General features: G+C 50.9%; 8 protein-coding genes across 8 annotated transcripts; 6 read left to right on the top strand and 2 right to left on the bottom strand.

Annotated features, from left to right (window-relative positions):
* Positions 1–949: 949 nt before the first annotated feature.
* GT037_006208 (uncharacterized protein) lies at positions 950–2,179 on the top strand (the record flags this gene model as incomplete). Its single annotated transcript, XM_038931255.1, has 1 exon — positions 950–2,179. The coding sequence occupies one exon, from the start codon at positions 950–952 to the stop codon at positions 2,177–2,179; it is 1,230 nt and encodes a 409-aa protein (XP_038785752.1).
* Positions 2,180–2,543: 364 nt separating this feature from the next.
* GT037_006207 (uncharacterized protein) lies at positions 2,544–5,427 on the top strand (the record flags this gene model as incomplete). Its single annotated transcript, XM_038931254.1, has 5 exons — positions 2,544–2,571; positions 2,615–3,739; positions 3,787–4,194; positions 4,265–4,270; positions 4,598–5,427. Coding segments are annotated over 5 exons (2,397 nt in total), but the record flags the coding sequence as incomplete, so codon positions are not given.
* Positions 5,428–7,253: 1,826 nt separating this feature from the next.
* GT037_006206 (uncharacterized protein) lies at positions 7,254–8,801 on the top strand (the record flags this gene model as incomplete). The annotated part of the gene is made up of 1 exon (XM_038931253.1): positions 7,254–8,801. One exon carries the CDS (start codon positions 7,254–7,256, stop codon positions 8,799–8,801), a length of 1,548 nt encoding a protein of 515 aa, XP_038785750.1.
* Positions 8,802–9,256: 455 nt separating this feature from the next.
* Positions 9,257–10,649, top strand: GT037_006205 (uncharacterized protein; the record flags this gene model as incomplete). The annotated part of the gene is made up of 2 exons (XM_038931252.1): positions 9,257–9,597; positions 9,737–10,649. The coding sequence occupies 2 exons, from the start codon at positions 9,257–9,259 to the stop codon at positions 10,647–10,649; spliced, it is 1,254 nt and encodes a 417-aa protein (XP_038785749.1).
* A 1,003-nt stretch (positions 10,650–11,652) lies between these two features.
* GT037_006204 (uncharacterized protein) lies at positions 11,653–12,680 on the top strand (the record flags this gene model as incomplete). The annotated part of the gene is made up of 4 exons (XM_038931251.1): positions 11,653–11,832; positions 11,917–12,143; positions 12,203–12,482; positions 12,537–12,680. The coding sequence occupies 4 exons, from the start codon at positions 11,653–11,655 to the stop codon at positions 12,678–12,680; spliced, it is 831 nt and encodes a 276-aa protein (XP_038785748.1).
* Positions 12,681–13,169: 489 nt separating this feature from the next.
* GT037_006203 (mate efflux family protein) lies at positions 13,170–15,096 on the bottom strand (the record flags this gene model as incomplete). Its single annotated transcript, XM_038931250.1, has 4 exons — positions 13,170–13,704; positions 13,754–13,812; positions 13,868–14,505; positions 14,562–15,096. Coding segments are annotated over 4 exons (1,767 nt in total), but the record flags the coding sequence as incomplete, so codon positions are not given.
* A 3,740-nt stretch (positions 15,097–18,836) lies between these two features.
* GT037_006202 (uncharacterized protein) lies at positions 18,837–19,930 on the bottom strand (the record flags this gene model as incomplete). The annotated part of the gene is made up of 2 exons (XM_038931249.1): positions 18,837–19,453; positions 19,504–19,930. The coding sequence occupies 2 exons, from the start codon at positions 19,928–19,930 to the stop codon at positions 18,837–18,839; spliced, it is 1,044 nt and encodes a 347-aa protein (XP_038785746.1).
* Positions 19,931–21,559: 1,629 nt separating this feature from the next.
* On the top strand, positions 21,560–25,849 carry GT037_006201 (uncharacterized protein; the record flags this gene model as incomplete). The annotated part of the gene is made up of 4 exons (XM_038931248.1): positions 21,560–21,648; positions 21,698–22,239; positions 22,290–25,557; positions 25,612–25,849. 4 exons carry the CDS (start codon positions 21,560–21,562, stop codon positions 25,847–25,849), a joined length of 4,137 nt encoding a protein of 1,378 aa, XP_038785745.1.
* Positions 25,850–25,964: the final 115 nt, after the last annotated feature.

The raw sequence follows: 25,964 nt of genomic DNA, 5'->3' as shown, positions 1-25,964 counted from the left end.
CACCATCTACGCGTCCTGCATGGCGGAGGGTGTGCCAAGATAGCCCATGCCCGGTAGTCTGCTTTTTAATCGGACCCTTTCCGTGCATCCACACTGATTCCACAGCTGCTCAAGACAGTCGTAGCACATGACCGGGTACCTGCTTATGGTGCGCCCGCGTGATACCACGGTTCGTCTTCTCGACCGGTGGCGGCAAGATGCACATGGCGGTTGACTATACACAACCATCAAAGTGTCGTCGTCGTCGTCTTCTTTGTCGCCGAGAGGTGTGACGATGACATAGCCTGAGCACAGTACCGATCTATCCGTGCTAACACTACGCTGCGAGACACGTCAAACGTCACGACCCAGCCTAATTCTTGAGTAATACCCCATCTTCCATCTCACCATGTCCAAAGTCTGGCACAGCCAAGTAAAGGCTTCCGTCAACAGACGGGGTCAGCGACATGTTATTCAGGTTCAAGAATACCATCAACCTGTCACGGGCACCTACAAATATCAGAGACTCACACTGCAGTCGCTTGGCTGTGGTTGCGTGCGTCACTCTGCTCTCATCGGCGCTAGGCAAGCTGCCATTCGCTGACACCACCTGTGACTTTGCCCCCAACCTGTTGGTGTTAGAGACTGCGAGTATCGTCTCTGAGTTGTCCCTACCTATTCGAGGCGATGCGATGCGGCAACAAGGTTCAAGGATCGACGCTTCCTCGGCAAGCGATCATTCCTACAGGATGCCGCAGCTACGGCTTGGCTAGACGTCATTCTTCATGCGCACTTGGTCCATTCGTGACACACCTCGACAGCCACTCACCTTGCCTTGGTCAAGTGCCAGGCACAAAGTATATGACCTCAAACCATGGTCCTCGCCTCCCACCGTCCCGTGCAATACACCCACCTCCTGACCTCACCACTTTCATAGGCACCAGCGTCTTTGTTCAACATCACCTACAAAATGGCGCCCGAACCCGCTTCCGCCATGGCTGGCCAGGCTCGTATGCGTGTCGAAGAAACTGAACAAGAGCACATTACCAGAGAGAACTCGGGTTTTGCCGCATTTGAAGCAGATATGCCTAAACTCGCCAATCGATTCAGCTTTTCCCTCAAGGACAACCTTTCCTCCTACCTTGGTCGCAAGAATCCTTTCTTCACCAACGTAAACCCGGATACCGACTATGTATGGATTCTGGATACGACTGCCTACCAGAATCGCTTAGGAAGGTGGAAGGCGGAACTTGTTGCTGCCTACTTTGTCAAGAATAGCGGCAAGGACATCTCCCAGCTCGTTGCATGGGTCAGCGAGAAAATCGGCCTCGCAGACGACGAACAGGCTAGAGCAACAGTCGCCCAGAGGCTCCAGCCCTTTGCGGACGCAATTCTTCCAGCGCACGCTGTTGAAATTGACCTCAATGGTCTCAAAACCAGATTAGGACCCAGCGGCCGCGACGGCATCAGCTCAGACGAGTTGGCCATTCCCGGAACCGATTACAAGGACGGCCAGGTCAACAAGTTCCAGGCCGTCAATGCTGAGGCGACGTCATTCAATATTACCTTCGCAAAACCCAAGGGATGGGCCGTCCTTTCCGATATCGACGATACAATCAAGAAGACCCTGACATCGTCACCTGTCGGTATCTTGACCACCACCTTCGCAGAGCAGCCAGAGCCGATCAAGGGCATGCCGGAGTTGTATAGGCATATGGCGCAAAAGCTCGACAATCCGCCCTTCTGGTATCTGTCCGCATCCCCATACAACCTCTACCCGTTCTTGCGCAACTTCCGCGAGCAATACTACCCCAACGGTACCATGATCTTACGCGACGCTAGCTGGATGAACTTGGCTGGCTTCCTCGCAAACTTGACGCAAGGTACCCAAGCTTACAAGGTTGACCGCATTGAAAAGGTCCATGGCTGGTTTCCCAAGCGGAAGTTCATCCTTATCGGTGACTCGACCCAAACAGACCCTGAATCGTATGGCGAAGCGTACCGCAAGTTTGGCAAGAGCTGGATCGGTGCTATCTACATTCGTAAGGTAACGGGCGTTGCGGAAATGGACGAAGGCAAAAAGAATTGCCCAGAAAGATTCGAGAAGGCCTTCAAGGGTGTTCCTAAGCAGGTCTGGTACGTCTTTGAGGAAGCACAGGAACTGTACGCCAAGATTGATGCTTTGCCCAAGATCGAGTAAGACGCGAATGCTTCAGTGTATGACGAGCAAGTTTCAGTTTGAAGGATAATCGAGGAGCTTTTGGCGCATCTCGTTTTGCATGGTACCTGGCCAGCTGGCTATTTTGATACATGCAGGGACATACCACGGAGTACGGAGTACAATTTCATTCTTCCCTTTTTCCATAGTCAAACAACGCGATACCCAATATTTTCCCAATCTCGTTTCTCTTGCCTCTTTATCCTGCTAGCCATTGTCTATAACATGTGCTATCATGAACATGTGCATGGCCGGTGATTTCACTGTTTTCTCCACTGCCCTCTTTCGTTTTGCATTGAAGTGCGGCATGTTTGGCAACATTCACATCTTCACAGCACTATCAAACATGAGCAACATATCACAATACCGACACCGTACGTCACAGAGATACTCGGTCACACATGATCCCGATGTCAGAAATTGGAAGCGTACCTATACTGCAGTTCCTACCCTCCGCAATAGTCATACTCCCGCCTGCCTGGTCGCCAAACATGGTAGCCGGTCAACTCCAAGAACCCGAACCAATGCCTCTATACGTTCTTCTCGCTCTCGTTATTGGCATATGTTTCTACTTCTTCTTCATAGGTACCGCTGCAGTCAGGCTTTGGTTCTATAAGGGCGCTCTCGGTCCTGCGCCAGAGAAGTTCCTCGTTGTCAAGATCGAGCATGAGGATGCACAGCAACATGCTCCGATGGTCGACAACCACAGCGGAGCCGGCACACACAACAATGCCATGAAGCACCGACGCATGACTGTCTTCACACATGCCTCATTATCAGCCCTATCGGACGACACCGCTCATACTACCGCGCTCGAACCATATGGTTTCTCACAAGCAACGACGATGGTGAATCTCCAAGATATCGATGAGGAAGAGCTATCCTCATTCACGAATCCTGGGACCCGCGCCTATATAGCAGAAGAATGCCGCTTGTCCCGCATGCCTGCCTTTGACGCAGATGACTGCGGAAACGGCGACTACTTCCCCGACCTCCCTTACACAAACAACCCTATCGAATCTACTTCTGCTTGCTCCGACTATCTCCAACCCTCACAACTACGGCTTAACTCAATGGACCGGCGCGACTGGCTAGCCATTGATGAACACTACATTGAGTACCACGCCGCGCGCACTCACCTCCTGTCGCGCAACCGATCATCTTGTATACACGTCACTCCCGACGGCGAATCCGCGTGTCGCGAGCTGCTGCAAGAAGTTGCCTCCTACCTCGTCGAACAGCACCCTAACAAATTCAGCTTCAAGACTAAACATCGTAGGAAGCATATTCTGAATGAACTGATAAGAGAAGATTTCGATTTAGAAGGTGGATTGGAGGCACATCCATTGGAGGTTGTAGCGAGACTGTGCGGAGAAGATTTTATGATCTGGGAGAGAAGTGAGAGTACTAGGATGTGGTACTTACAAGCCAGTACAGCGCTCTTCCCTTCCGGGTATATCATAACATCCTACATGGGAAGACCAGTCAATGTCATGGTTCGTGGTGATGCAAACGGGAGACCGCCAATGTTGTCTTGGTCCAGTAAGTTTCACATCTTTCCATCGCCCATGTTGGACTGACATTCTCAGCTTTGCCATCCATACTGACCCTCGACCTTCCTACATTATCCCGATATTCCCACACCGGTCCTCTATCCCTCCAACAAATTTTCATTCAAACTCGTCCTCCTCGATGCTCTCTAGCCTCCACACTCCACATTCTCCGGCCCATGGATTTCTTTGCCGGAAACATAGCAAATCTTCACCCTTCTGAGCTACTCGTTCGTACCGAGACGCAAATGTTTGCGCGTCTACCTAAATCGAGTGCTGTGGTTGTAACAACACGGACGAGTACTGAGACGATGAGCGACATGGTTGAAAGAATGAATGTGTGGGAGAAAGAAGCCTTTCTGAAGACAGTGAATGGGTGGGGGCCTGAGGAAGCGAGGTTCAAGGGGAGAGAGTTGTGGATTGGGGTTGTGGAACGGTGTTTGAAAGGTTAGTGTCTAGGCTCTTGTTTTTAATACTAGAGCTTCGATTTTCACGGCTTGCTGACAGGTTTTAACAGGTCAGAGTGCGTTCAGGGATGATATGACGGTTTATAGTAGTAGGCTGTCGGCTATGTGAACAATCAGGTAAGCGATTCAAGAATAATGCAATATGTTAGAAGATTCTGGAGTACAAGCACGAACATTTTGCAATCACACTTAATTGCGCCCAGACGGTGATTATAGCTTTTTAAATACTATGGTGTAGGTGGTGGTGTAAAATACACAGCCACCCGTTCGCTACCGTACAACGACGACAAGGGAGCACGAAAATAGTTTTCCCACATCAATCTACTTCATTATTCTCTAACTCAATTACATTAAGATGGTAAATACTACCTCACTCAGTGTAGTAGCAGCCACGCTCAACGTTGCCAACATACCTACCTTCACACGTATCGTGACTACCACCATGGTTACTCCCACACTCGCTACAGTGATACACAACACTTCGTCGACAAACACCACCCTATTTCCCACCAGCACCACCCCCACAACCCTCGGTAGTCAACAAACTTTCCCATCCGAACACGTTCAAAATACCCAAGGCGACTGTCGCCCTCAAGTCCCAGGCTACGGCCCTGTACCAGAAGAAGACAACGTGTCGTCCTTTTACACGTCTCCATTAATTCGTACTCCCGCTCTAGAGGCTACCACACCCCATGGCTATGCCCTCACCTTTTGTGGGGCGAATGCATCATATGTCGGCACGAACTACCTTGGATATCACGAACTTGAAGCATACAGTCCAATTGAGTGTGCGAGTAGATGTCTCATGTGGGGGAGATCTAGCCTAGACGGCGAGCCAGAGGTTTCATCGACCATTCTGTTCCCAAACGGATTCGACTACTCCGCTACACCTACCAGCACATCCACGTTACGTGCGCAGATGTGCAACAGCTTCAATATCTATTTTGAGCGCTCTCCATCTATCAATCTGGGAGAGGAGTGCCAGGACGCGAATAGTCGCACTATCGTTAAATGTGCACTTTGGGGCGAGGGCAATATGCGCGAAGAGGGTGCGACAAATACAGGCTACAAGAACTGGGAATTCGAAATTGCTGTCGCAGGAAGTAATGGGTATGTTTTGGGTATGGAGAAGGAAAAGAGCAATGAGGTGAATTCAAAGACTTCTGAGGGGGAGAAGAGTGTCAAGATGGATATGGTTGCAGCGTTCATGAAGAGGTTTGTGGTGGGTGCTGCGCTGGCGTTCTTGATAATGGTGCATACGGAATTTTGAGCTTGAACCATACCTAGTTGCTCCTACGTGACTTCTCTATAGTATCCAGAACAGGGAGTGTAGCAAGACTTAACTCATGTCGCCTTGGTTTCCTTGTACATCGTTTGTGTCGCGGAAGTTGCGAACGGTTGAGGTTATGTCCACTCCCTGCCTAGGTTGATATGCTCGGTGGAATACCACAAGGGTATATTGGATCGGTGATGGGTTATCGCAAGTAAATTCATCATTCGCAGAACTGTTTCGAGTTGTCGCTGTTGTAGTCTTGAACTCGCGTCATCTGCATGATTACCAGCCACTACTATAAATATCTTCAATCTCGTCCAAACTTATCCATCATGCTGCGTTAGTCGATAGAAGGGTTAGGACTGTGAAACTTCTACAGCGGCGCTGTTTTAATGCTGACGGGTCAAAAAGAAGCGCGCCAGCGCTTCTTGACTTAGCCATGCTTGCAACGACTACATTGACTAAGAATGCAGAGATAATCTTATCGGAGGTTTCGCTGGAGCTTTGTCAAGGCATTGTAAAAGCAAAAAAAAGGAGGAGACTAAGTCTTTTGTGTGTGCCCACTACCCGAATCGCTTGATTTGAGTCAGTGTCTGGCTCGTACGCAATTCGAACACAGACAAACTTACAACGAGTGATCTTCGCATTACAAGTGCGACGCCTTACCGCTTGGCCAAGCGGGCTTTTTATACGCTAACTGTATGTGTAATTTGATCCAATATGATATATATTGTGCAAACGTTGTGGTAGAGATCGAAAATGCCGAGTTTTGGTCACCTTAGGGGCAAAATCGGCGAATCCAGCCAGGTCCGCAGCGATTGCGGGGCAAGAACAACACCAGTACTTCAACACACTAGTAACGATGCTTATCAGATCCTTACTATGTACTAATTCCAGCTGGGTCGATTAAACATTGTCACTGAGGGTATCAGTGAAATCTTGCTCCTGAGACACTTAATGAAAGTGAAACTTTCAATACACAAATGTCGTGCACAGAACATGCCCTAGAAATGTTCCGGATCAGCGTTGTGTAGCTGTGGATGCTAAATGGTTGTTATCAAAGTTGTTGGTGGTTTCACCGGTTACGAATATGGCTTATGTTGGATCTCGGACCACAAAATTCTGGACAGATACATGATGCTAACTAGCAGAGCAACGACGTCTGTTGTTCAGATGTCTACATCTTCGTCGTTGTATCCCAGAATACCGCATCCTGCTCCACGCGAATTCGCCTAGCCATGGATAAAACACTTCGTAAGAACGACGCCAAGCCCTGCGTATGACTATCATTGAGTTTTTAGCTCTGTTCTTGGTTCTAAGATCGTTGATGATGCGCAATCTATCGTGTCAGATACATGAGTAGCATTGCGAAAGTCGTAAGGCTGTTGGGCGGACTTAGCCAGCACAAGTCTTCGAACATCACCGGACGGTGAACCTCGCCGCTAATAATATTGCTATCGGAAGGGAAGGGAAATGAAACTGTGCCAATGCGCCAACTACCCCACGGTTTGGTAGTGCTGTGTGGCAACGGCTGGGGATACCAAGGTCAGCCTCACCCTTGTCCCGCGGTTCGTTGGAGGGAAAGCTCCGACCACCGCTACATCATCGTAGTAGAGGCCAAGCAACACGTACACCAATACTTTCACCCTACATCCCACTGTCATCTCACAGTCCTTTCCGATGATATATATCACTCGTCCACGTTGACACCTAATCTTCCACAACCGAACCCCTCGACTGAAAATAAAGTTGGTGGCGGAGCCAACATGGCGGATACGGACATCGCATCTCTCACAGCCGACCAGCAAGCCGCGCTTCAACAATACACCGCCGTTACCGACCAAGCAACATCTGATGCGATACCAATACTCCAACGCGCGCAATGGAACGTCAACATAGCGGTGACGCGCTTCTTCGACGGTGAACCGACCGAAGACCCAGTGGCTGCTGCTGCCGCCCAACTACCACCGCCCCAAGACGTCCGCCGACAAGAGACACTACTAAATGGTTTTGCCTCACCGCGATCATCAACAAGCAGTGGGAGGAGAGTGAGGATAGAACCTGCTCCGAGGGTGGTCCCACAGCCAGAAAGCCAAGTCAGTACACAAGTTCCACTAGTATTGGCTATATTCTTTGCGCCATTCTCGCTCGTGTACTCCCTATTTGCAAAATCCTTCCGGTTGTTAGGATGGATCTTTCCCTTCCTCCCGCGCGCATGGGGGAGGGTTACAGCTAGCAACATCAACACACCTGCCTCTCAGCGCAGCGCGAGCGGGCGCCGACCTTTGAACCCACGAGATACAGCGGCGCGTTTCATCCGCGAGTTCGAGGAGGAATATGGAAGTCACAACCTGCCGTTCTTCGAGAGCGGATACGCCCAAGCTTTTGATCTAGCGAAGAAGAACCTACAGTTCTTAATGGTTGTGCTGGTCAGCCCAGAGCATGATGAAACATCATCCTTTGTACGGGATACACTTCTCTCGCCAGAGGTTGTAGAGTTCGTACGAAACCCCGAGAACAACATCATACTTTGGGCTGGCAACGTGCAAGATTCCGAGGCATATCAAGTTTCCGCCGCCCTATCGTGCACCAAATTCCCGTTTACGGGTCTCATCGTACATACACCCCAAGTTTCGTCAACAGCTATGGGGATTGCCGCGCGTGTAGCCGGTCCTACGCCCCCACAACAATACATTGCCAAGCTACGACAGGCAATGCAGCAACACATAGAGCCGCTCAATCGCGTGCGTAGTCAGCGCGCGGAACAACAAGCGACACGAAACATTCGGGAACAACAAAATAGCGCATATGAACGCTCACTCGCAGCTGACCGAGAGAAAGCTCGCAAGAAGAAGGAGGAAGCAGAGCGCAAAGCTCGAGAAGAAAAGGAAGCACTCGAACGCGAACAAGCCATCAAACGATACGCACAAAATCTCGCGCAATGGAGGCAATGGCGCGCTGCATCTATACGCTCTGAGCCCGAGCCCGAGGAAAAGGATATCGTGCGCATCAGTCTTCGTATGCCGAATGCAGAACGCGTGGTTCGCAAGTTCGCCGCAGATGCACAGATCGAGGAACTCTATGCATTCGTCGAATGCTACGATATCCTGCAATCTGAGGAAGGTGTACAGGAGAACATAGAGAAACCAACAGATTTCGAGCATGAGTACAAGTTCCAACTCGTTAGCCCTATGCCGCGCGAGGTATATGAGCTCAAGACTGGTGGTACGATTAAAGAGCGTATCGGACGGAGCGGTAATCTGATTGTTGAGCGGACCGATCTAGAAGATGAAGAGGAAGATGACGAGCAGTAATCGCATGAAGATGAGCATTGGATTGGCGTTACAATATCTACTCGACTTAGCGTGGGACGTGGATATCCACTTAGGTTCTCGATACGACGTTTACGTTGACCATGAATGTAAGAATGTATGTATAACGTTATACATGACTTTCTCTATTTTCAGTGCTTCGATCGTTGCTTGATCCATGTAACCTAGTATATGCTTGCCAAGATCATCGATACCACAGCCACAATTCCGTGTTCCGGATGTTTGAGTCGCACAGCCTACGGCAGCTTCGGGAGCACAGACCATGTTTTAGCGTGGAGGCAGACAGCCCAATTTCGTCACGCATCCTAAGCTTTTGATCGTCCACTGTCATCACGTTCCCCAAACAAACCACCGATATGATCCTCGCAGCGGCAAGATAACATGGAAAGAGCTAAGACTCGCAAGCCTCATAAAAAGTCGCGAAACGGCTGCTTACCATGCAAAGGCCGCCATGTCAAAGTGTGCCTTCCCATTCGGATCTTGAAATCTACATACGACTGACCATCTTCAAGTGCGACGAGCAAAAGCCAAATTGCGCAAACTGCGTAAAGCAAGGCACCGTATGTGAATATCGACCATCCACGGGCCAAGAGAGTCGTGAGGCTTCGAACGTGTCGCCTCTACCAATTGGAACGCCAGCCTTTACGCCATCATCCACAGATGGCACTTCCGGTTTTCTTGACCAACAACCACTACCAGATTTTGGATCCATCACTATCAGTGGCGCTTCCAGTCAACCAGATTTGGCATTGAACATACCCCAATTACGATTGCTCCAGTACGTACTCTCATGTGTGGATGAGTCTCTCAGTACATGACTGTGGTTCCATGGTCTGGTATGATCTCAACAAGCAACAGAACTTGTTTATCGATGTACAAGAAAGAAACCTAGAAACGTAAGCTGATTGCGTGCGTAGTCACTACACAACCGTCACAGCCAAAAGTCTCGCAGCGCATACTGACGCCGAGGACGTATTTACAACTACTTTGATACAGATTGCATTCGATCATCCATATCTTCTCCAAGCGGCTCTTGCACTCAGTGCGTTACACTTGAGCCGAACTGCAGGACCAGAAGAGGCCCAACAATACTCGTACCAAGCTGAGAAATACCATGAAGCGTCTCTGCTCAACTTCCAGACAATGGTTCGCGATATCGATCCTTCGAACTTCAAAGCGGTCCTGTTGTTCGCCGGCACGCTGTTCCCGCATGCGTGTGTCGCTTCACTTGCAATCCACAATGATTTGGATCATGTGTTCGATAGCGTTCTTTCCAATCTCGTCCTGACTCGGAGAATTAGACCCATGGTAACTGGAGTCTATGAACAGATGAAGGAGAGTGAATTAGGTCGTGTGATTCCAGACGACGTCAAGAATATCAATTGGCAGACCGAAGAGCAACCACCCAATACTGAGCTCGTACAGCTCCGCAAGTTTTCCGAGGTCGTCCATCACGTTTACCCTCCCGACATCGTCGATGCATATGGATATGCCTGTCATATCCTCGAGCTTGTATTCCAGGTTGCAGAGAAATCTACGAAGCCGCCTTCCGACGCTTTGTTGAAGATATGGATACATCTTGTCTCGGACCGCTATATCGAGCTCTTATCGGAGAGGCAACCAGGATCTTTGATCATCTTTGCACACTTTGCTGTCATCATGCATAGAGCAGCAGAGAACTACTGGTATCTGGAAGGAGTTGCGGAGCAGATACTTCTCATTGCAGATCACATGGTTCCTAGTGAATGGAAGTCGTGGTTGCAGTGGCCGAAGGAGCAGATTCGTGGTGCCTCCGTACCGCCGACACCATATTCAGGGCATACGACATGAAGCCTGGGATTGATACGGGCTTCTACCGCCCCTCAACGTCATGCCCTCGAACTGCAGATACCTCCAGCCTGCTTTGAAGTGAGCCCTTGGTTCACGAAACAAGCCGTTTGATGCGGCAATGCTGCCCATTGCGGAGACACTGGACCGTAACTTTGCTTGACCATTACCAACAGACGTGCAGCTATTGCATCAAAACAATATCTTAACACGAAATCGGCATTGTTTGTTCCTCTTGTCAAACTGCTTTGGGAAATGCTTGCGAGGAGTGCTTGATAGGCTTGATAGAGTCTTAAGTCGTAAGTGAAAGCGGCCTAGCTCAAGTATCCACCCACTTACTTAATATGCAGACCACCATTATCGACAATAATTGATAGACTTGAAAGAATCATACCCTGATCCAGGTACATTGAGGAGGAGGCTGTGCGAAACGAGCGAGGCAGACAGCTTTTCTATCTACACCGACTACGAGAAGCGTAACGACGTATTCTGGACGCGACACTGAAGACTTTTGTCCTGCTACTCCGTGTTTGATGCTACTATACGCGGACAGCTAATGTATGAGTTCGAGCCATCACCCAAAGAATGATAGAAAAGAGTGGAGCCGAGTATTCAAAGAACAATGCGATTGGCGCGTCGTATCTGAGGACGCTAGTCGTATGCACAGACCGCACACCTCCTTCCCTGAGGCATCTACATATCCCAACGGGCGGCGGGAAGGGGTTGCTTGGGTAATATATGTACGGGTCTAGAGGATCTATGTACGAGATACGGCTAGGTGGGCTGTGCCCCACAACTATCCGTTGCGACTTCTATACATAAAGACCATGCCATTTGTTTCTCCATCAGCCAACCCCAGTTAAAACACCACTACTTCAACGGTGTACTACCTCCAAAAAATACTCATACCATCTAGTTCAGTACTTGTCTCTCCGTTCTGATTCTGTTATATCAGACGGGCTCTTCCCGCTGACCCCTACCGCTTACATCTGATCCCCACCACAAGATGTCGACACCAGCAGATGACTCCTCAGCGGTGCCAGAGTATGTGCTCTGGCCGTATACCCCCACCATCGCAGCCGGTGCCATCGCCGCTGTCGTTATGTTCATACTGTTCTTCATTCACACATTCCGCCTCGTCAAGAATAAGACATGGTTTTGTATACCGTTCGTCATTGGAGCTCTGGTACGTACTTTGCTACCCAAAATTTCCCAGCTTCTACACATGAACACACTTGAATAGATAATAAGGTGCTAACATCTGCCCTAGTGCGAAGCTATAGGTTACTCTGCTCGTGCCGCAGCCCACAACGATACCGAAGGCAAAACACCGTACATCATCCAGTCTACACTCATTCTCTTGGCGCCCATCCTCTTCGCCGCTTCCATCTACATGATTCTCGGTCGTCTCATCCGACGCACAGACTCTGCCGAATACTCTCTGATACGCGTCAACTGGTTGACCAAGATCTTCGTTGGCGGCGACATTCTGTGCTTGTACGTCCCTACATGTCGTTCACAATTTGTATGAACAACCATAGTAACCTGGATTCTAGCTTAATTCAAGCCGGCGGTGCTGGTATGCTCGTGTCAGCCAGTGACAAAGACGGTTTCAAGCGCGGCGAGAACATCATCCTCGGTGGACTGATCCTTCAAATCCTTATCTTCGGCTTCTTCGTCGTCGTAGCGAGTATCTGGCACGTACGACTCCAAAAGAGACCTACAGCTTCGTCCGCAGATATCCCGTGGACGAAGCTGATCTGGTTCTTGTATGCGGCTAGTGTCTGTATCACTATCCGTAACCTTTGCAGGGTTATTGAATACGCTATGGGAAAGGTACGCTCCACTCCCGCTTCTTGTGCATTTGGACAGATTGCTAACAGAGCATAGGATGGTTACCTACTTTCGCACGAATGGCCCATCTACGTCTATGACTTCCTGCCTATGATGATCACGCTTGTCGTATGCATCTGGTGGTACGACCCAAACATCAAGCCGCGTCCCAAGACCGACATCGAGTTCGCCCGCCGATAGGTTGGTCGACGTTATATGAGAGCAGGAGGCCGGCCTAAAGGAAGCCTGATAATAAAAATGGGAATGTACCTACTGGTACAGCAGTTTGTTTTCTTTGTGTAGCGTTCAGGTTTATGCGTTTTGGATATGGGAAGAGTGCTTCGAAAGCAGTACCCCATGGAGATACCATGAAAAGGATCGTCGTAGATACCTTATATAGCTTATGCGGATCTTTTTGGATCTGACGCTTTGCCCGTTGCCATCTCCTTCGTGCTTTTATGTTGTTATTGCTTTACTAATGAACTGATTTTGGACATCTGGCTTTGCTCGTATTGGAGGCACTCAGGAAACATCAACCACTAGTCTCAAAGTTGGGTTTAACCATGTATCTTCTTGGTGACGCTATCCACATCCTGACTACTCGCGGAATCAAGTCATGGGTACTTCACACCTGTGTCTTCTACCGGCCTTTCTCTCAACATTATTTAAACCTCATGAACTCCAACTCCTCTACTCTTGCCTTTCTCGCGCATCATCAACCGCCTTGTTCCAATTATAGAACTTCATGTAAATACCCTCCGTTATCGTAATGCAGCTCGAGCCCACCGCACACCCAGTCCAAAGTCCCACTAACTTCATATCCTGTTTGAAGCAAAGGAAAAGTGCCAACGGCACAGCAATAACGTAATACACAAAAAGGTTACACCACCCTCCAATATTTTGCTTGCCCAGACCGCGGAGCAGTGCATTCACTAGTGCGGTGGTAGAGTCGGCGAATTGGAAAGCGGCAAGCAGGGGTAGTACGGTGGCTACTATGCTGACTACTTCCGGATCGCTTGTAAATGCTTTGGGAAGGATATTTCGGCAAGCAGTCAAGAATGCGAAGTCAATGAGGCCGATGGCGAGGAAGGTCAATACGTAGGTTTTTGTGGCGGTGCGGGCTGCGGAGAGGGAACCCGCGCCGATTAGGTTGCCCAAGCGTGTTGAGACAGCCACGCCGACAGAGAAAGGTACGTGGTAAATAGCTACTGCCAATGTCATGACGCTTCCGATGTCAGTATTTGCTGAATGCGTCAAAGAGGAGTAGTTCTTACATCGACTGCGCCGCCAAGTGGGCTGTGGAAAGATAGCTTGTCGAGAAAGTAAGAATGTCCTGTAGCAAGATTAGCATGCAGTCGATAGTCGCAGATGCACAATGCAGAACGTACAAAAGCAAGCCACTCCGTCTCCACCATGACGATGCCCGGTACGGCCAACTTTGCCATGGGTCCCCAATTCGTAAAAGCAGCTTTGGTGAAACCACCCCAACATTCCAGCGAAGATGGATTGACAAAGTACACGTAGATCCAGAGCAACAACGGTAAAAGGTTATTGGAAATAACAGTCGCAAGTGCAGCACCTGTAAGGTCCCAATCCAGAACAAAGACGAAAACATAGTTCAAAGCTATGTTAATGGGCGTTGCAATAAGCAAGACGAAAAGCGAAGCATTGAAAAGGCCTTGAGCTTGCGTAAACCGCTTGCCGGCCTCAAAGATGGCGTAGCCCGGTGCTCCGGCAAGAAGTAAAGAGAGGTAGTATCCAGCAAGATGTGCGATTGCTTTTTCTGGAACAAGGGCTGCGAGGATCCAGCCAGAACACAGCCAGATCGCTCCGATGGGAATGGTAACAGCCAGCATGAAGAGTATCATGCGCTGAAGATGGAGACCCACCATGGTCTTCCTTCCGGAACCATAGGCCTGCGCGCAGAGTGTATCTAGCGATGTGGCCAGCCCTTCGTAGATTGCAAGTCCGGTGATGTTGGCGGTCATCGTAGCTAGAGATACTGCACCAAGCTCATCCGTCCCGACTATAGGGGGTGTCAATCAGCTTGCGTCCGAAAGTCTCTCTGTTCTGAGTACTTACTATGTCCCACGACAAATATGGTGACAAGACTGAAAGAGTATTGCAGCAAGTACGTCCCCATAAGCGGAACGCTGTACTTCAGTAGCAACTTGGCTTCCTGTCCCGCCGTTGTTCCCAGCTCTTCTGTCGTCCCCTCTCCTCCCAGTAAACTCTCAATCTCTGAAGGATCAGGGATTGCGCCATATTGACGCTGCTTCGCCGCGTTGTCGTGCGACTTGAGTAAGCCGACGCGTTCAGCCGTACTGGTGGAAAACCTGCGCGCTTCTGGAGCGTCCATTGTGTTGTATGTGATACCACCACCAGAGGTAAAGGGGAATGGAACAAACCCTAGCGCTAAAGACGAAATGTCATTATCGTATTCCAGGTGTTTGATTTCGTTGTACTTGTCGACTTTGTCTCGCTGCGGCTGCGATGTTAGAGTCGTCGGCTCGGGCTGCCAGAGTGGGGCGAGCAGCTGGGCCTCTGCCGTCAATGGCGCATCTCGGCGCATGGCGATATCGGGCAGCTTGCAGCGAAGCAGTAAAGCGTCGGAGGACTAACGAGGGGTGGGCATAGTCTTCCTGTGCCGTGTGGAGTTTCTGTGCGACAGATTGCCCTGATGCGGGAATGTTTGTCCAGAGTCTGCAGCTTTTCACGAGATTTTGTGGTGCAAGAGGGCACTGTCATGGCTCATTTCCCGCGCCAGCATGTTGTCAGGGTCTCCGCTGCTCTTGTTGCCATGTTTACTGCGAACTTTGCCTGCACCTACCATTCGCAACGGCGGGCCGTGAAGATAGTCTGGTAAGAGCGAGGCGGTCGGGCAGCTTGGGGTGCGTGGCGATGATCGTACCATCGTAACGCGCATCGGAAGTAATCCCATTGGCAAGGAATGGTTCGTGATTCAATCATCTCCGAGACACCCGGAATCGCGACGTTGCGCTACTGTCGAGTATGCATGGGAATTACCTCACTGAGCATACCCAGACATGCGCGAACTACCCGGCTGGAGACAGAGAACACAGTTCGTCTGAATCTTATCGTTCGAGGCGCTCGCGTGTGCGATTGTCCTTGGAGCCTGGCTGATCTGTGTGTAGCTTTTCGTCAACAAACCACCTAGCACTCGTCGTCACTGCATCCTCCATCGTCCTTACATCGATAGTGATATCTATCTTTATCAGTTTGAGCGTCGTATACAGCAGACAGTAATCTGTTGTCATTGTCCAGATCGGTGGTGGAGCACACCAAGGTAATGTAGAGCAGCAATGTCTCAAACGCGACCGGAACAGTAGTTCTGAATCGTTTGTGTCATTGACAAGAACTAGATGTCAGCACAACGTTGATATAGTAGGATACAAGCTGCAGCAAGCCACAAGATTTGTGGCCCATCAGCACAAGTGGTACGCCGTGCCCAGGAAAGCCATCCTGCACCCGGCTGTCCAAAGTCATCAACACATCTCATATGAGTTCCGATCTTGGCTTGCGTCTCGGCATATTCTAGAATTTCCGTCACATCTTCAAGCACCCTCCCCGCAATTGTATCTCTACTATGCGCCCTTCGACTTCCAAATTGTAGCTCACACAATCCGTCGCTCAGCATTTTGGTCCAGCCTGTGTACCAGCACAAAGATAGCCTTATTCCTCATCTCCGGTGTCAAGTTCATAAAACACCGCTCCGTATGTGTTTCGAATGATAGAATGCTTAGTGTTTCGGTGTACTACCTCTATTGCGCCTTAAGGGACCCATCTCGTATGTTCTAGATCCACAGCCCGCAATCTCTATCCCGCAGCTCCGTTTCTTAGTCTCCACCGCCTAACGTGCCGGGACGCGATTTCCAGACCTGGAATAGCTAGATGCTTGTAGTCTTCGCATATGGGTGTCAAACGGTGAACAGAAAACACGGATGTAATCGAATACAGACAAAGAAGGGCGAAACGAGTACAGTGCTGTTTAGTGACAGCAGAAGACTCTCTTACCCTGTTTGCGCACCTGAACAGGAATGGCTACTATATGCCACTGAAACTCTCAGAACTTCACACTTCGTCGGTCTTAATTCTTGTTGATGATAGTGGTAGGAGAACCAGAAAGTCTCCGTTTGTTTTCGGGTCCTCTTATTACATTGATATCTGATGCAGCGTTTCTTACCGATTTTGAGGTAATCAACAAGCTACCAAGATAAGTGCATAGGGTCAAGGACTCTTTGGATATAACCTCGCATAGCTAAAAAAATATCTTTTATCTCTGTCTCGCACCTATATTGATAACAAGAATCTTTGTACAACAATAGGTAACATCACTTCGAGCCTAGCGCTGTATGTCTCAACCACGCCTATGCTGTGAGCCATGTATCAATGCATCCATACTACCGAGGAAACATTCACTCATTTCCACATGATACTCCAGCTCTTTTCGACCGCGAAGATGCCCCGTATGCATTGCAAAGCAGCAAGGCGTACAAATCGATCTTCATGTCGTATCGTGGCTTCCTCTCCAGGTATCTTGCAGACCAAAGAAGGTAACCCAAGCCTTCGTTCAATCATACGCTACATAATGACATTCTCCCGGTGGCACAATCCAACCCAACTACACACATGTCTTACATCTTACATCACCTCATCATCCTTATGTCCTCCCTCGATCCTTATTCCCACACCCGCTCATCCTACCCGCTCTATCCGAATTGGGGTCCCAACAAAAAGAATCACTAATCACCAACTCGCACGTACAACCCGCATAACTCATGCTACGTGCAATATGCCTTAGACATGAATCGTGAGTTCGCCTCAAGCATACAATGCACAACTCGCAAGAAGTAAGTAAACCGGCTGGCGTAGCGGACACAAGAGCCAAGTCCATCTACGTAATGACGTCCGTGTTCCGCGATGCCGCCGAGCATATCATTACATGAAGCTATGATCTGCCCAGTCCGCTGAGTCGTGCGCAAGCGCGGGGTGGGGGCAGAACCGACCGCACCAACAAAGAGAGGCAAAATTGAGACTAAAGCCTATACGTAAATGGTATCCCGCCCTACCTATGCGTGCGGAGTGCTCTGTGCTGCCCCTCCATTCTCCCATCCGCCCGCTATTTGTTCCGCACCATAGACGGGATGATGGAATGGGAAGAAAAGCCCCAACCAATGCCCCGCGAATAGAGATTGCGTCAAGGGGTATCCTGTCCCGTGTGTCTCAATGAGCGGAAAGTATCGGCAACTGTTCATTCCGACCGCACAACAGCATTCATGGCGTGACATTCTCAGGAAAAGCCGGATCGTAGGTTTCTTCAACGGGCGGTTTTCTACTGGTGGTACAGATCTTCCACAAACCAAAAACCTATATTGGGATTTGGTGCATGTCTAGGATTATACTTTACTGTACTATACGATACTATACTATACGTATCAAGCATAGTCTTTAGCATAACGTGTGCAAGCTTTGAACATCCGAACCGACTTGCCAACCCCACGAAAACGACGCATGGAAAAGGGCCGAGTGCGTGTCGATGCGAAAAGCAAGCGGCAGACACGGCGGAAAAAAACTCACGTGTTGAACAACAATGCATATGGTGGAGTACACGCCTACCGCCGCGCTGGGACACAGCCAAAGGGAAAAGGAACAACGTGCTGATCAATCGCGCACACGCGCACGCGCGCGCGCCATTTGTCGGTAAAGGAGAAGACGCGACAACGCAATGCGACGCGTGTTCTGCAAGGAGAATCTGTTGTGTCTGATGGCCATTGGGGAGTTGTCCTTTTTTCTCTCGCATGATGAAACTGGGATTGTTAGAGTGAGGCTCAGCGAGTGACGATGCATTGCATATGAATTGTAGTTGGTTGGCGATGATCGCTGGGATGGGATGTGCGCGTGGGTGGGCGGCTCCGAAGACCGCAGGTGCACTAAACGTTGAACACGTACTGCCGCCACAGCAATCATGGTTTGAAGGTTTGTTGCATGCGCAGCCATGTAGTGAACTCGTGAATTATCAATTATTCGAGTATTATGAGTGCGTTTGTAATCGCACATATACACGAGGCGGAGCTCAAGAGTAGTAAGAAAAATATGATGAGACAGAGACCGTAGAAGATTTCGTTATGTGATATGAAGAACGAAAAACCATTGACAATGTAGTCTATGAAGTAATCCCCGCCCGTGAAGGAAAAGGCCAAATCCTGGCTTGCAGACATGGAACCAATCAGAGGGTTCTTACATGGAGATAACGCCAGAGAAATGCAATGGACAATATGTACAAACCGAATGAATCGAATATCGACAGTGAAATGAACGCTAATGCAGAGAGGAAAATCAATCGGGCCTTGCGAGGATTGCGGCAATGGCATCACATGGAGCACAAGGCTGGGGTTTGCGTTTCGGTGCTTCGGCAGCTGGTGGAGGACATACACACCCGTCGTCAGCGGGTACGAAGACGGAAGTTCGACGTGCTTGTGTTAGGCCTGGAGCATCCATTGGCACGAAGAACGATCCACGGCGGTCGTACTGCGGTGTGCAACATCCATCCTCAGAAGCAAGGAAAACAGATGGCCGTCTCGAGAAATGGCCAGCGGAGGGCGCGTCGTCACATGAGGGGTACGCAGTGCCCCAGAAAGGCAGCTTTGGAGGTGTGCCCTGACCATTGTATGGTACATAAATGGATCCACCACGCGGTCTGAGAAAGGGGCTTGGGTCGTCAAAGTCCTCAAAAGGACTCTCGTTGGCACTCTTATCCGACTCCTCTTTTGTGGCCTCGAGGTGTGATTTTTGTAGCGCGATCTCGAGTTCTTCAGCTGAAAAGGGTTGTGAGGGATTACGAGTGCGGTCGGAGCCAGTGGCGGGTCTCGATGTCAGCTGAACGGAGCTGGAGCGGCGAGCGGCTTGTCGGCGAGCGTCACGAGGGTCTTCGGTTGGATTGCGAGAGAGGCCGACTAGGCACGTCAGTAGAAGATCGGTCATGTATACGTAAGATAAAACACACCATTGAGCACGTCGCCTTCGTCGTCGGAGGCCTCCTTGATATTTGCGGGCCTGTCGTCACCAGCGATGCTCGCTCCGATGCCGCTGTCTACCCACTCTTCAGCATCGTAGTCTGAAGAGCAGCTCCCTCTCCGACTTCGGTGCATACTGCGACTGCGGCTGCGTCTCCTGAAACTACTCCTACGGCTCGGTAGCCTGCTACCCATGGGTGAATACAGCGAGGCATTGCTGTGCCGGCGCCATGCTGTCGAAAAGCTGAATTCCTCGAGTTTCTTCTTGTGTTCGGGATCGACGGCGCGACGGTATTTCAGCGGAGGCATCTTCTCGCCAGGTTTGTAGAAATCAGATTCTGGTTCCTCTGGCTTTGCATTCTTGTGTGAGCCAGCAGTAAGAACGCGCTTTAAGCGAGTGCGAAGGTGGCCAGGCATTGTGGGCGAATAGTATAGTTGAACGGGAACGTGTAAGCCAGCACAGGAGTAGCGAGGAAGATTAAAGTAGGCGTGTGTGAGTGATGGTGTGAATGTTGACGGAGTGTGAAAGCGTTGTTGGAGAAGAAGGAAGAGGGCACTCGGAAGGATGGTCCGGTATGATGTCGGCAGCAGGGTGAGGCTGATTAGGGAGTGGGTCGGGGCACAGACGCTGCAGTTGAGCTAGCCCTGGTCGAGTGCTGGGCGAAAGATGGAGTATCCGAAACTGCGGTGGGATGCTCCAGTGGTCAGGCACTGTGCACTGGGGAAGATGGTGGGTTGTATATGGGCAGCGATGCGGCGGATGAAACGCGCAGCCAGGCTAGAAGAAAACGCGGAGAAGTGCAAAGCTTGGTCGCGGCCTGCACTGTAATAACGCGATGTTGGGCTTGGGAGTGACGGAGGCTCGCTACGACGCTGAACCGACGAGCGAAGGGGGGTCAGCTATTGAGAAACTAGGTTGCTGCATGCATGCCTGGCGGTAGAAGTTTTCTAGAATGGAAGCAGGCGCGAAAAGCGCAACAGACGGCGTGAAGCAACTGGGTTCAGTCGGCCGAGGGTTTCCTAGCGAAAGGTGCAAAGGTGGGCCAGACTGCTGGTGGGTGAGCGCTAAGCTGTTGGAGGGTGAACTGCCGTTGGGAGTGGCATCCATGGCTTGCCACCGTCGTAATTCGCGCAATCTCAGGCCTCATTCGCTGACTGTCGGATAGTGGCAGCGCAGGTTGCGGAAGGTGGTTGGGATGGTGCGTTGAGGTACTGCATGCCGAGCTTCCAGATGGCATCGGCAGCGTATTCGAGCAATACGCGGCGCAACTTGGGGTCTGTCTAGACGACCCTATCCTAGACGCTCTACTGGAACCCTTTGCCGCCAAAACTTCTGTCAAGATCTGACGTCCCACCCACGTCCGTCCACTCGCCGCGTGCCTGCATCCGGCCTACCTCAATGGGTCATGGTCAGGTGGTCGGAAATTGCGCAACACAGTGTGGGGTAACTTTTGTGTGGGACGCGATCGGTGAAGTCATCCCTATATTTGTACACACCGCCAACGCAAATTGACTGTCTTGATATCAAATACATCCAGTGGTCAATCAATGATGCCGGATGGAGCAGCATTGCCAACCCATGGAGGGGGTTGCCTTAGTCATCCTCGCACGTGTGTGTCTGCCGGGGATCCTCCGAAGCCTCAATCGGAGGCTCATGGCTCGAATCGAAGTGATCGCTTACCAGGATGACGCTGCCCCGCATGTCGAACAACTTGCTTTGGCTACATCAACACCTTCATACTGCACCGTAGACAGGTCGAACCGCTGCAATGGGCATAAAGCGTGGCTGTTCGTGGCTGGAACGCGGCAGCTGGCCGTTCTATTGGAAGGCGGCCGTCTAGCTCCTGCAGCTACCCCATCCGTATGACCTCATCGGCGTCAAGCTACCTAGCTACAACAAACGCCATCATGTTGTGTAGTTCACGAGCTGTGCCCTGCTTTCTCATACTCTAGCACCGCGCTTGAGCTGATCCTTGAATACAACTAGAGCCTTCCAAGCTCATCCTCCCGCTGCAGTGTGCATCATCGCAGTTAATCAGCAACAACATGGAGAAGATCAAGAGCGTCCTTCACGGACACAAGAAGGATGACACTGTCGCCCAAGATGCGCAGACATCGTCGTCCACTGCTGACGGGTTTGAGCTTCCCTCTTCCAACTGCGACTCGTGCTAATATCAATCCCAGTCAGCAACACCCAATCTACGACCAGATGAGCGCCGGAAACGAGGGTCGGAATACAACTGCGGGACATACAGGACAGCCAATATACGAGATCAAGACCACCAGTGGGGCCCCATACACAGAGCTAGCCCAACCAAGCGGTTCAGCCGGCCTCCACGCACATGATGCTCACGGAAGACCTGCGCAGGTCGGTACAGATGCACCCATTGGAACTACTAGTACAGCTGCAACTGGCGCTCAATACGACTCCAGCAGGACCCGAGACCACGCCACGACTTTGCAGCCACTTGGGAATGCAGGCACAGCTGCGCAAGATGCACATCGCCCTGATGCCTATCCTCATGGTCATGCCCAAGAACCGAGCGTTGCGAGCATCAAGAGCGGCGTAATCGGATTTGGCGCGGGAGCGAATCAGGGACATGCTGCCATGCCGACGCACAAGCCTACTCAGGAGCTGAGTCAAGACCAAGTAGTTGGAGGTGGAGATCCTGGAACTGCTGGCTTGACTGAAGGAAGGGGCGTAAACCCAGGCCAGACACATTCTCGTACGTAGATTGAATCTACTATTTGACGCGTATATATTGACTGTGTGCAGAATCCGGCATAACTGGTAGTGGGCCACTAGGCTCTAACCCTGCTTATACCACAGAGCACCAACCTTATGAGAACACTCTGCGACAGGAGAGCTACACTGCGGATACTGATCGATCTTTCCCTCTCGCTGGAGGTGTTGTTACAAAACCTCATGACGATCCCGCTTCCACTCTTCATCAGACTGAACACACTTCGCCCGTTCATAGCAAGGGAATCAGCGAGCGTGAGCCAGGCACAAAAGAGAAACAGGTTGGTATACATAATAGCGAGAGCCCTGTTCATGACAACTATGGACGCGAAGGCCTGGCTGGAGCAGCAGCGGCTGTCACTGCCATTGGCGCCTCCAAGACACTGTCACGGTCAGAAGAGAGAGATGTTCAGGATCGAGGTCTCGAGACTCGCCAGGCTACATATGGAGATGTTCCGCCAGCTGCTGCTACGACGAATACCCAGACAGGCAATGTCCCAAGCCAGTCGACATCTGATTACCATCCCGAGGCTCTGGCTGCCGCGACTGTTGCTGCTTCGAGATCTTCTGACCTTGCACCGTCTACCCAGAGACACGGGTATGGAGCTCAGGACATCAACCCATCTGGAACTACAGATTCTTCGACCGCTACTACTCCCACGCCTGGGATGTCAGGCACCAGTGAGCGACCTCTGAATCCTCGACTTGAGTCGCATAGACACGTTCCTGGCGAATATATTGCAACACCGAGTGACGAGAAAACGTTCCTCAATTACGCTCCTGTCATTCAACCCATTTCCACCGAACCAAGTGGAAACCTGTCGAATGTAGAGCCTACGTCTACATTGGATCCATCTCACGTTCAGTCTTCTGTGGACACTACGTCTACAAGCGAGCCTCACGAACTTAGACATACGGGAACACTCGAAGAGCCTCGGCCAAAATCAGCTGATGACCACAACTATGGCCGCGACGCTGCAATTGCCGGAGGCCTTGGTGCTGGCGCCGTGGGTTTGGGCGCTCATGCAGCTTCAAAGAAGCACGATGCCCAGGATGTTGGTAGTAGTCAGCCTCTTTACGAGGAGTCCAGCCCATACAGTAGTAAAGTACTCGACCCTCGCGTTTTGGGTGATAAGTCCAGGCTAGAGGAGCAAAAGTTCGACGAGCAGAGGTTCGATCCACAGGCCAAGACTGAGGCAGCCCCTAGCGCCGGCTCAACTATCTCTGGACCTCCAGTCTCCCATGATCCGTCTCAGACAGCTGGCTCACAGCATCACTATGGTCGTGATGCTGCAGTACTTGGCACAGGTGCCGCAGCAGCCGGCGGGATGCACCACGCCCTCAACCGGAATGATACTCCTAGCGCTGGCACTGCCGTGCCTCCTGGAGGCCCCTCTTATACTTCTAGTACTGGATCTGGTGTCGTTGCCGCTCAACCAATCTCAAACTTCTCAAAGCCTCTTCCTACCGCAGGCACCTCAGCTGCTCAACCTGTAGGACATGATAACTTTTATGGCGCGACAGGAGCTCCTGCACCAATTTCAGACACAACTGCTCAGCAGCCATCAAGTAATCTTGGTCAGGCACCTGCCGCCACCGTAATTCCAGAGAGGCACCCTGAGCACCATTATGGTCGTGATGCGGGTCTAGCTGGAGCCGGAGCTGCTGCTGCTGGCGGCCTCTACGCTGCTAATCGTGGCAATACCGACAGTGGACCAGCTTCAAACACTATCGGACCTCACTCCAGCAATGCTGCAAATATCATGGACCCTAGGGTTCAACCAGATCCTACTAAACAGATACACCACAACGTTGGACCCACGGCTGAGGACCCTGCTTCGCGAACGATTGGGCCGCACGACAGCAACATTGCTAATATCATGGATCCAAGAGTCAAACCTGACCCATCAAAGCAAAAGGGACACACCACAGTCGGACCGCACCAGTCAGACACACTGAACCGCCTGGATCCCAAGGTTGACGAAAAGGCTGGTCAGCAAAGTGGACATCACTATGGCCGTGATGCTGCTGTTGTCGGAGGTGCAGGCGCCGCCGGTTACGGAGCATACGAAGCCACAAATGCGTATCGGGATCACAATATCACTCAGCCAGGAGCAAACGAAGCTACAAATATTCATGGCAACCAGAGCATGACACAGCGAGCATATGAAGCTATCAATGCATATGGCGATCACAGGATGACACAACCTGAAGCTTCTATGCCAGACCAGAGATACGACCCTACCGCTACCAGCGCACGTGCTCCCAACCCCATCTCATCAAGGACTCAATACGACTACAACGACCCTACTACTCAAAGCAATGTGAATCGCACTGACCCCAACGACCACATCAATAGGAACGCTGCTCTGGGTGGAGCAGGCCTTGCAGCCGCTGGATTAGGAGCCGGAGCTTATGCAGGATCCAAGCATAACGATAACACAACTCAACTTCCTCTTCGTCAGAAACAAGATTTTGCGTCTTCCGATCAGCCTGCATACCCAGTTCAAGGCGCAACGCAGTCTTCTTATCCCATGCATGAGACAGCCACGGATGCATCATACCCTACCTCAGGTACCATCGCACCACACAACACGCATGCTCAAGACCCTACGATTCAACCGTGGGGGGCTAATACCACAAATGAGAATCACGACAAGCGCAACGCTGCTGTTCTAGGTGGCGCCGTGGGTGCAGCAGGGTTGGGCGGCGCAGCCTACGTCAACTCTCAGAACCAAGACGAGCGCGAAGCCGAAGAGCGCCTCAAGAAGATTGCTCACGAAAAAGAGAAGGAACAACACAGGCTTGACAAGGAACAGCACAAGCATGACAAAGAAGTACACAAGCACGACAAGGCTGTTGCAGCTCACGAGAAGGACGAACATCGTCTGGCTAAAGAACATGAGAAGGAGCAGGCACGCCTGATCAAGGGGCAACATCAGCGCGAGAAGGAGCTTGAAAAGGAGAACGAAGGCGAGGAGAAGAAGAAGGGTGGTCTTCTTGGATTTCTGCACCGTGACAAGTCCAAGAAAGAGAAGTCTTCTGCTAGCCCTGAGTCTTCACCACGCCAGTCTCGAGACTACAGCCCCAGGCACTCCAGGGACTACAGCGATGATAACCCAGACTCGCCACGTTGGAAGGGCAAGCACCTCTTGCACAAGGACCCACCCAAAGGCCATCCCGCGCGTGAAGCTATGGAGCATCAGCAGCACCAGACTGATCCGTATGGCTCCATAGGAAAGAAGGAACACATTGGTGTGGATGGTCCGATCGGTGACCCAAGTATGATCTCTGGCGACCGGTAAGGTTTTATTTACCATCCTCGTCAATCAAACATTTCTAACATACCTTCAAGCGAAACTCGAAAGGGTGTGTACGGCGCGCATCCCGTCTCCGACCTGGACCATAACAACACGGTCACCGAGCCACACACCGGTTTGCCTATGAACACCGAGCGCTACGGCACTGGCATTGGCGGAACGGATGGTAACCCTGCTATTCATGGCCATCATCAACACGACGTTCCTGGTGCAACATCAGGCCAAACTGCGACGAATTGGGAGGCGATCAGAAAGGCTGACACGACATACTAGGTTGCTGATGATGGAGGCATGGAGGGTGATTAATGATTATGAACAAAGCATACGAAGCGATGATCTTACATAATACACATATAATTGACATTCTTAGCTGAACTACAAGTCTTTG

The sequence above is a fragment of the Alternaria burnsii genome, assembly GCF_013036055.1.
Source record: "Alternaria burnsii strain CBS107.38 chromosome Unknown 752, whole genome shotgun sequence".
NCBI classification, from domain to species: domain Eukaryota; kingdom Fungi; phylum Ascomycota; class Dothideomycetes; order Pleosporales; family Pleosporaceae; genus Alternaria; species Alternaria burnsii.
Note: the sequence above shows the minus strand (reverse complement) of the source record. Positions and strands in the feature narration are given on the sequence as shown.